At 40.5% G+C, this 11,301-nt stretch overlaps 1 protein-coding gene across 1 annotated transcript; it reads left to right on the top strand.

Moving 5' to 3' along the window:
• Positions 1-908: 908 nt before the first annotated feature.
• Positions 909-5,534, top strand: LOC132972970 (zona pellucida sperm-binding protein 3-like). Its single transcript, XM_061036133.1, has 9 exons — positions 909-1,069; positions 1,653-1,960; positions 2,178-2,296; positions 2,394-2,497; positions 3,184-3,361; positions 3,585-3,702; positions 3,832-3,914; positions 5,135-5,223; positions 5,415-5,534. The coding sequence occupies exons 1-9, from the start codon at positions 952-954 to the stop codon at positions 5,477-5,479; spliced, it is 1,182 nt and encodes a 393-aa protein (XP_060892116.1). The 5' UTR covers positions 909-951; the 3' UTR covers positions 5,480-5,534.
• The last annotated feature ends 5,767 nt before the right edge of the window (positions 5,535-11,301 follow it).

Raw genomic sequence — 11,301 nt, 5'->3', positions numbered from 1 at the left:
CAGATTTAAACTTCATTGCGACGTGAAATATAACAAACAATGAGGCTTTTTTAAAATGTTAACTGTAAACCTGAGCTGCTGCCCGGTAAAGAGAAACAAATAAACACAAAGCAAAGCTGATCTATTTCTGTCTGATTTGATCCGAAGCTCAGGTCTCAGGTTCTGAGCCTAGCTGATCCAGGATAAGTCTGAATGCGGCGTCTGTGCCACGGCTTTGATCTGCCTCATGGCGGTCAGAGAGCGCCCACATGGAGATGATGAATCTACTTACTCTACCCTAAGGGGCGGCTGTGGCTCAGTTGGTAGAGTCATCACCTCTCAACCAGATGGGCGAGGGCTCAATCCCCAGCTGGGCAACATGTCCAATGTGTTCTTGGGCAAGACACTTAACCCCAAGTTGCTCCCTCTGCTTAGTGGTGGTGTATGAATGGGATTAGTTACTTCTGATGGATGATACTACATAGTGATCACTACCATCAGTGTGTGAATGGGTGGGTGTGACATGTGGTGTAAAAGCACTTTGAATAGACAGAAGACTAGAAAAGTGCTGTATAAGCCCAAGTCCATTTACTTTTTAAATCGTCTTATTTTACTTCAATTAACCCCATGATCCAAATTATAACAACAACAATAATAATATTCTTGTTCACCTTTTAGTTTTAGTTTAATTTTATTTATTAATGAAGTGTCTTTTTCTGCATTTTGAAATGATTCCTCCACAATCCACCTTAACAAGTCAGACATCTTTGTCAGCTTGTATTTTAAAAAAAGCTGTGTGGGTGTTTGAACGGAGCTCAGGTTAGTCTCAGCAGGTCTGTGCAGGTGAACGAGGCACAGCTGGAGCACCATGAGGTCAATCAGACGGTGGGCGGCGCCACATATCAGCCTTATAAAGCCTCCTGCAGCCAGAGGCCAAGGTGTATTCTGAGAGGAAGCTAAAAAAAGTTCAGCATGGAGCTGTGTGTTCGATTTTTTCTCTGTCTCTTGTTTGGATTGTCAGCAGCTCAGTGGAAGTGGAACCAGTTTGGAAACCAGGGACCACAGGAGACCAGAGTCCAGGAACCAGCAGGTATTTGTGAACGACAGCATTCTCTGTAACATAGATCAAGAGAAGTGTTGATTGTCCACCCAGTGTGAGACCGAGACAAGGACGAGTAAAAATGCTTTCGATGACGAGCCCAAGACCTCCAAAAAGTGGTTTTGAGCGCCAGACTGAAATAGAGTACTACAACACTGTCTTTACATACTGTATGTATAACAGCTACACAGACCTAAAGAAGACTTACCGAGATGGTCGACAGATGTTGAAAATACACAAATTATCTAGAGGAATGCAAAGAGTCTTTTAGCTTAAATGTTGTCCATGTTATATACTGTGTATTATAACTTTGCCTTATTCAGCTGTTTCTAAGTATACTGGTCTCATTACTGCCCCTTTGTGGCTGGTGTGCAGAAAACATCCACTTTAAGTTTGATGCGCGCTGCAGTTGTAATGAGCCAAAATAAATTAATTTCATCCTTTTAATGAAATGTTAAAAAAGAAAAGACCAGATGGAGTGAGCTGCTTCTTGCCTTGGCATTTAAGGTTAAAACTATTTTAATTCATTGATCTCAGTCAGTTTCCAAAGTCGAGAATCAACTTTTCCTCCTAGATCCCCTACAGGAGACGCAGTCCTTCCATGAACCGTTAACCTGGCGGTTTCCAACGCCGCCCCCGGAGGACGAGCCTCACTTCCCTCCAGAGTTCGAGCTGAAGATCCCAACAGCAGCCGACAGCGTCAGCGCCGTCTGTGGGGAGACCTCTGTCCGTGTGGAGGCCAAAAAAGACCTGCTGGGCATCGGGAAACCTGTCCTGACTTCAGACGTGACGCTAGGAGGATGTCCGGCCACAGGAGAGGACGCTGGCGCTCAGGTCCTGATCTTTGAGTCGGAGCTGCACGGATGTGGGAGCCAGCTGATGGTAAGAGTTTAACAAGAACAACATGGCTGACCCCAACAGGAGATTGATTGTGACGCTAAAGTACCAGGAAGTGCGCCAACTGTTGATTTCAATTTTACATGGTGGCCGACCCTGGTATTGCATCTGTTACCATGGAGGAGGTGGGGTTTATTATCTATACTGCTGCCAGCCAGCAGGGGGATCTAAACTTGCCTTGTTGTATTTTAAACTCTTTCAGATGACTGAGGACTTGTTCATCTACGCCTTCACGCTGCATTACACCCCCACTCCTCTGGGAGACGCTCGGATCATCCAAACCGGAGACGTGTCAGTCAGCATCCAGTGTCAATACCAGAGGTCCGATTTAGACACTCTGAACCAGAACAACTGAGTTTATCTTACAATATCATGTCATTGAAATGTTTTACTTTTAATGTGTGTCTCCTGTTTGTAGGAAACACGATGTGAGCAGCGACGTGTTTAAGCCGACCTGGACGCCATTCAGCACCACCAAAGCTTCAGAGGAAAACCTCTACTTCGACTTCAGAATCATGACTGGTGAGTGTTTGTTCCAACTAATTCATGATGGAAGGTAACTTTCCTTAAAGTGTTGTGGTCAAGAGGTTCTACTTAACCTCTAAAGACGTTAGGCCCCGTGTCCACCTAGCGTTTTTTTTTTCTGGGCAGAAAAGCGCTGGCTGTGCGCTCGGGAGTGTTGGCATGAAGCGTAGGTGCTCTAAGAAAAATGCTAAACGTCCATCCTGTCTCCATGACAACGGTCTGTTCACAACGGCCGCTGTATGACCGACACGGCTCTCTTACTTTTTACTGCATGTTTTATATTTGAGATTGTCTTTGTCTTTAATCAGCGAGGCGGATGTGGGTACAAGACACGATCTGTAGGCGGCAATCATCCGGGGAATGTCATAAATTTGGAAAAGAGTGCTGGTGACGTCAACAGCGCTTTTCTTAAAATTTTCAACTTGAGCGCTTGGTGCGGACGCACAAAAAAGGGAAAGAGCTCGGAGGAAAAACCGCTGGGCGCTGCGCTCTTTCTCCAGGCGACCGCCTGCTGCTGCAAACGCTCTCTACTCATTGAAGACAAGACGCTGGCGCTTAGTAAAAACCACTAGATGGACACGGGGCCTAAGATGGTTTATTTGTGGACTGTATTTGCTTTTTCCGTTTGATTGCCTTTGAATTTTATTGGATTTTCTTGATGACTTTTTCTTCCCGCTTCACAGACGATTGGCAGTTCGCGCGCCCGTCCTTTCACTTCCTGCTGGGAGACATGATGAAGTTTGAAGTTTCGGTCAAACAGTTTCATCACGCTCCTCTCAGAGTGATGGTCGACAACTGCGTGGCCACCGTCGTCCCGAACATCGACACGGTCCCTCGATACTCCTTCCTTGGAAACGACGGGTCAGTCAACCACGCATGACCTTGATTTTGTGACATCACGTATAACTTGTTGCATTCATGTGTCTGACATTCCTGGGTGTTCCATTCAGGTGTCTTGTCTGTCTGATGATCTGTGTGTTGTGTTCAGGCACATTCTCTGTCCCATGTGACATTGTCTGAGAGTCTGTTTTTGTTTCTTTGGTAGAGTATGATTTGTCTTAACAGCCCTTTGTGTTGTGTTCAGGTGCCTGTTTGACAGCCAGCTAACTGGCTCCAGCTCTCAGTTCCTTCCTCGGTCTCAGGACGACAGACTGCAGTTTGAGTTGGAGGCATTCAGGTTCCAGCAGGACGACAGCGGCATGGCGAGTCCTTATACGCATCATTCAAACTGTTTCTGACACGTTAACTTTTCTTACATTTCAAACTGTTTCATCTCTGTCTGAATATCCATTACGTTTCAGTTAATTTTAAATGTAACGCTGTCTTCTTAGATGTACATCACCTGCAGTGTGAGAGCCACAGCAGCGTCTGCAGCTCTTCATGCAACAAACAAGGCCTGCTCATTCTCCAACGGGTAAAACATTACAACTCCCATCATCCAGTCTGCTACAAACATTATTCTCAAGGGACTGCCATGATTTAAAAGAAGATTGGTGCAGATTTGATTCGTTAAAAAGTTTAATGATCTCAAATATATCATTCTGAACATTGCTTTAACTTTACCGCTCTTGATCCCTGGTTCCACTGAGCAGACAGCCAATAAAAAGTAAACAAAGATCAATGATTCCCAAGGACCGCTTCTCGAGGTCATCCATGGGGCAGCGTTACGTCCAGACAGCAGCCGCAAAAAACAAAAACAGCCTTGAAATTACTTTAAATCCACAGCATATTTTATAACTTCCAAAAACCTTTTTTTTTTTTTTTTTTTTTTTTTTTGGGCTAATCGGCCATTCCCTGCTAAGTGCTAATGCTAGCTCTTTAAGTCAGCAGTATACCAAATGGAGCAGCAAGAAATCCAGTCAGTCTCTCGGGTGACGGGAGGAGATCCTGAAGTATGGACTAATTCAAAATAGACTTTGAATCGTTTTGAATCGAGAATAGATTCTCAATCAAATCGACTAGTGATCTCAAGAATCGAAATCGAATAATGAGACACCCAAAGATTCCCAGCCCTACTGCAGAGTGTCTAGCGCCAACCTTTAAGATCAGATCTCCAACAGAAGGGTACCAAAAAGTGGGATGGTACAGATCGGTTATTTTGGTACCATTCCCATATCTGGACAGTGGAAATTAATGTGTACTGGACTGCTTGGTGGAAACAGGGCTTTTGATCCTTCCCTTAAACGCCTCTTAATTAAGCAAAATGTTTTTTTAAAAGAACAAATTGTTTTACTCTCTTCCTTACTGCTCAAATATGGAGGAACCAGTTACCAATTTAATAAAATCTATTTTATTTCATATACACTGATGGGTACAAAAAAGTAAAGCATCATTTTCTTTGTCTTCAACACTTTAGTTATTTTCTATTTAGCCAATTCCTTTTTTTACACGCACTATTATTTAATGCATCATTGTGACTCTTGTTTCACCATGCTGCTATTTAGAGCCATCTGGGACAAGAAATTCTTCCAGAATAAAAGGTTTTATCTGATTTTTATTCTTAGAAATCAGCGTTGTCCAATAAAATAAAATGTAGCATCAGTGACTGGTAATGTATTACACAAGTCCATTGAGAATTAAGAGACATTATTGAGTCTTTGATCAGTTTGATGCAGCTGAGCTTGTGATTGACAGGTGGAGGGAGGCCAGTGGCAGGCATGACGCGTGTACCTGCTGTGATACAGACTGTGGAGCACGAGGCCGGAGTCAACCGACAGGAGGAGGTAAGAAGATAAACAAAGACTTTGCAGCTGATTTTATTTCGCTGCATTCTGACAGCTTGCAGATTAAATACACCAGCAGAATCAAGTTTATGCTGTTATGACAATAAGATGTGACTATAGTGTAGTTTTTGGCACATTCTACAGTAATTTATTTTATAGAATGCATTAAGGTTTATGTTTCTATGTTGCAGGTACTCTGTGGCAGCATGAAACAGCTGTTGGTCCAATCAAAGTGGAGGACAGACTTCAACGGTGAAAAAACAACCCAGAAACTTTTTTACTAAATAAATGAACGAGACTCCTCTCATATTCTGATCCGGTTGTTGTGGTGTGTTTTTGTGTGGTTGTCTGCAGGTTTTCAATCAGGGAAAACTGAATATTCAGGGTGATGATTTGAGAAAAAAGGTTCACTCTTTCATGATGACATAACTGCTGTTTTCACACTTGCATTTCAGGAGAAACGCCCCTGAAATCCTTGTGGTTGTTCACACGTGAAACAAAGCAACAGTCCACCACACGATGCTAAGATGAGACTGTTTACCTTTGTATCTAAGCTGTGAGTGTAAAAGAATCACAATATCAACAAAAGAGCGGAGAAGAACAAACGGAAAACATCAGGCAGAAGTTTCAATACAGAGAGCAAAACTATCTCGAGCATACAGTCTATATGGTCTTCCACCGTTTTCAGGAAATACTGTAAACGTCACCACCCCCTCGGACCGGTCCGGTCTCTGGTCCTCCATGCTGTGGTGAGCAGAGTTTACTCGACTCTGTGGGCCGGCGGTGTCCGGGCGCCACGCTGGGACAGCTGCTCTGCCACTTCACCCATCGTCCATTTTAGATGACATCACCTGAGTGGACGCAGCTGGAGTGGCTGTCATCATGCATCACAGAGAGGGTGGGGCAAAGTGCCTCATCTGTTTTCTATATATAACCCTGACCTCCACCCTGCTGCTCCTCCTCCACGTGAAGCTGCCTTGTTCCCTCGCCGCGGTTGGAGTGTCGCAGGCAGCTGCATCCATCACGGTTCGGAGGGGAGCTTCCTGTCAGACTCATCCATCTCTACGCTCTGTCTCTCAGGGGAGGAGAGGGACGACTGTGTGACCTGAAACTCAGAGGTCACGGGGTCAAAATCAACATCAAAGCCTTCACAAAAGTCTAAATTTAAAAAAACTCAGTGGTAGTCTTTTTATTAGTTCTCTAAAGTTGAATGCCAGAGGGGTGTTAGTCTGACAACAGGAAGTAAGAAAACTTCCACCTTGTATTTCAATAAGTGACTTTACTCCTGACTGAGACTAACAGTTATTAGTTCTGGTTCTTGGTGTGGACAACCCTACAGTGCAGAGCAGACCAACTACTCCATGCAAAATCCAAAGTGTCTGATATTATTCAACCAATCAGATTTATTTAATGTGCAGTTTGGACCTCAAACGATACGAACATGTGACTGAACAAAGAAACTGAACAAAACAAACGTGTTTAAAAAGCGCCTCAAAGACTTTTTGACCCAAAATAAAATTCCCTTGCACACATTCACGACCCATTGAGAACGGCTCCATGACCCACCAGGTGAGAACCACTCCTATGAAAGAGTCTTTAGGGTTTTTCTGATGGAGTGCTTCAGCTCTTAAACGAGAGCAGGAAGGTTTTTGATAAGCTAAAGGTGCAGGGAGCAATTCGACTACAGATTTTTGTTCCTTAAACTGTAAATTAACCTTTTTTTTTTTAGAGTAGTAAAAGAAAAGTAGAGTGAAAAAAAGATGTGTCAGAGTAAATAAACATAAGATTATATTTTTTACATTTTCTTAATCTATTTTGTTACAGTTAAAAGGATGAATAATTGATCAAGCATTTAAAACACATGTTGCATATCTTCATTTAAAAAGCTTCTGCTTCAGAGTAGAAGTATAGAGCTGTTTTTTTTCTTTGTCATCTTAACATCAGTTTAGTATTTTCTGTTAACCTCAGTTTAGAAAAGAATTAAATGTAACCAGAGGAAACGTTTATAAGGTCGGCAGACTGAGTGGACTTTGACTTTAACAACAAAAAACCCAACGAGAGAAAATATGGGAGCCAGAATCAATACATTTAAAAAAAAGAAGATATGTGCAGTTAAATTGTTGGAGTTAAGTTGAATAAATATGTCAGAGTGTGGGAGTATTCATACCCAAGAAAAAAATAGACTGAAATGAACCAGAGAGTGGATTGAAACAGAGCTGCGTATGCAGCAACAGCGCCCCCTGCTGCCTCTGAGGAGGAGGTGCAGGAAAATTAACCGCACATCCTGGGAAACCTGCAAACACTCATCAATCATCAATCAATCTTTATTTGTACAGCGCCAATTCATAACAAATGTTATCTCGAGACACTTCACAAACCTCCTGGAATAAAAAAGTAAGTTTAAATCAGCTGATGGTCTCAACAAGCTGGGTTTGGTTTCAGTCACAAACACTTCTGTTTCCATCAACAAAAAAATAAATAAAAATGTATATAACGCATTTAGTATAATGTCATAATTAAGTTTGTCAGTGTAGATCATAAACGAGCATGAAAACATAAGTATATGTTGACCAGGGTGAGGTATGTTTAACCAGATCTAGTGTTTTTCTTATTCCAGGTTGTAGTGTCTGTAGGTGAGATCGTAAATGTAGGAAGGGTGTTGGTGTTATGAACTATGTTAAAGAAGGACTTCAGTGTAAACAAATGGACTTGCCTTCTGACAATCTGGAAAGTTACCATCACACGATTGTATTGTATCGACCACGCCAAATGAAAATGATCTGTTCTTTAATAATTTATTACTTAACTTTTTATTTGTAAAGGGACCATGTACAATATTAAACATAAATGTTGCAATTTGATGCACTGCACCAGAGTTAGCCTTGGGATAAATATTTACATCTGCAGTACCTCAGCAGGTATCTTCTGTTATCAAAACAATTGAATGGCAAAGAAATTATCTTGTGAAATAAACCCATCCAGTCCTTTGTTTGTGGTCTGCATAAGTCTTACAACACAGAGAAAAATGTTCTGTTTCAAATGTGCTCTCCTTGTGATGTCACAGTGGGATTCTGGTTAAAAAAAAACAGGTCTGCCATTTTTATTCTCATTCTCATTGTATTCTTTATTTATTCTCATTTTTATTAATTGTGTCTGCTGGATTTGGCCATATTTTTAAACAGTTTAATAATCTATTAAAAAAACTGTTTGTATCTGTTGTTCTCAAAATATATGTTTCTATAAGTTATTTGTAACAAAAAATGTGAGATTAACATGTTAACTATGACGTCATTCATCATGGTTCATTTAAAGATACATCGCATGAATGTCCACAAGGTATTTAGTTAAACATACAAAGTTTTATTTTTAGTTTCCAGCTTCGGGAACTTGTTTTTTCTCCAGATAAAAGATCAGTCAGAGGACGTGATGACGTCACTTTAGACGGACGCAGCAGATTCAGATGCGTTCAAGTGCTCCGTGAAACTTTGGAATTTGGGAGATTTCATTCACCATTCACCAGAACCATTCACCGAGGGAGGGTGATGAGTGTTAATGTGTTTGGCTATCGACTGTGAAGAAACTACATTTTTGTAAGATCTTCCTTCATTTCTTTATTTTTCTTGTCAAATTGCGTGAAATCGCCTGCATCTTCATTTATTTGGTATGCACATATTGTGTCTGAGGACTCTTTGTTCAGAGATGTTGCTTTCAACAGGCAAGGTAAGGAACTGTTTGGAGCCAAAGGCTAGTAGGGGTGGCCCTGAAGGCTGAGAAATATACACCACAGAAATGGCTCAAAACGTGCAAAGTTTGCAATGACAGTAAGAAACCTCCCCAAGGGACCCCTCATGTGACAACACTCAGTCTTGTTGTGCTGCTAAACGTCTTAGGAAGCAACTCGGTATCAGAATTCAAATGATAAAAATCAAATTTGAAAATTCAGATGCATTTAAATAAATGATTTTGAATGCATTGAATGCACTCAAAAAATACAATTAAATTTAATTCATCAACTTTGCAGTTTAATCTCCATCTCCAAGTATGCACATTGTATAACATGATTAAAAATAATAAAATAAAAATACATTAATTGTTTTTAATTTACAGAAAATGCTCCACTAAATAGTTCTCATAGAATAAATTGGAAAGCAAATTAATGCTTTTTAATTTTCATAAAGGTGCATTGTTTGACTCAAAAGTAAATGAGAATTAATTCATCAAGTTTGCAGTTTAATTTTAATCTCCAAATATGCATATTGTATGATTATTGGGGACATTGCTTTTTTGTTTCCAAACCTGCCCTGCTAAATTGTTCTCATGAATTGAATCAATTTGAAAATGAAATGACAAGCTGTGCAGGAAAGTGACATCAGACTTCAGCTCCCTCTGAGGTCCACAGGTGGCGATCTGCATGGTTCTTTCCTGAGCACACTGAATTTTCTTTCAGGTGAATGTAAATATTTTGAAAAACAAATACTTATGTGAACTTTGGAATTTAATTTTCAACATTGGTTGGATTGGCCCTTTGTGATTTTTTGCACGGGGCCCGAGCGGACTCTTGAATCTCCGCTCTCACTCAGTGGAGACGGATGGTCAGGAGCTCCACAGCTGAAACATAACACCACGGTTGTAAGTAATGGAATCCGTCCAGAAAAATGTCCGGTTTGGTCAGTCGCCAATGATCTCAAAGTACCAAATTATGAACCTTGAACCCAATAAGCCACAGTCATAAATCTCCATCCCCATGTCTTGACACACCTGAGACAGCCCGGTCAAAGGTTTGTTATTCTTTTACCGTTGTGTCTATTCAAAAATAGAGAATGAAATGTTGTTTTAGTCTGTCTCATTTTTCACCTTTTACTAATCAATCAAATGTTTCTACACTTGATCTGAATCAGTATTTATAACTTGTGTTGTGTTGTGTTGATGTATTTGATTTCAACAGAGAATGAGTTTGTCATTGTTGTTAATAATAAACCAATCTTTATTATTATTATTCTTATTCATTGCCAGTGTTATTTTATTGAAGTCTTAAAACTGTGATATGTGAAATGATGCAAGTTTATCAGTGTCGACTTTTGTATCAGGGTGAAGAGGAGAAGATAAATGTCATAAAGGAGAAGAGTTTGATCCAGAGATTAAACAGGCACTGGAGAACACGGATTAATCATTGTAGCTTTACAACCTGATAATCATTACATATAAATTATTGCAGACTTTAACCTGGACCGTTTAAAGATCTAAAAATGTAAATTCTGGGTTGTGTTTTTTGTTTTGGATTTTTGAAAATTTTTGAAAATCAGAGAATTGAAAAGGCCAAGTACTTTGACTTTTCTGTTGTATCTTTCATCACTAGAAGTATAGTGATTTACAAAAGATCAAACCAAAGGGTTTAATAGGTACAGAATCTAACAAGGGCTCACAGGGACAATTGAACCTCTTGGCCATGTTGATGAAGTAAATAAATGTAGCGTTCCCCCGATAAGACATCACAAAGGTAACTAACTAATAAACAACAGAACAGAGAAGCGATAAATGACAAAGTTTATGGCTTCATGTGGTCAAATTAAATTATAGAACGTATCTAGTTCATCAAAACATCAGATATTCAGTGAACAGTTTGCAGAGCTTCATTACAAACTAATTCAAAGCAAAGATGTGAACTGAATATGATTACCACAATATATTCTGTTTTACTCTCTGTGATTGAGAGTGCACATATAGGCCCAAATTAGACACATGCACAAACAGGAGGTCATGCATTAATGGAGAGAAGTCAGAGTGGGGCTCCTTCAGATGTTGGGGGCTCGGTGACTTGCTCAAGGGGGGAACAGCACTCACTCTTATAATAGTAAATGACTGAATGATGCTCATCTAGCCATAAATATGGGGAACAGACACTTTAATTACATAACTTCCGCTAAATGTTTTTGTTGGTGTCAGATTATTTATAACATAATGAGGATAAACACTGTTTGGAAGGGCCCCCTTTGAATTTATGCCTTAGGCCCCAGAGGTCTCTGGAACTGCCACTGTTCCCAACCCAAGTCCCTACAGACTGAGCTACTGCCCCTATAT

The sequence above is a fragment of the Labrus mixtus genome, chromosome 4 (assembly GCF_963584025.1).
Source record: "Labrus mixtus chromosome 4, fLabMix1.1, whole genome shotgun sequence".
Lineage (NCBI taxonomy): Eukaryota > Metazoa > Chordata > Actinopteri > Labriformes > Labridae > Labrus > Labrus mixtus.
This window is presented reverse-complemented; position numbering and strand designations above follow the sequence as displayed.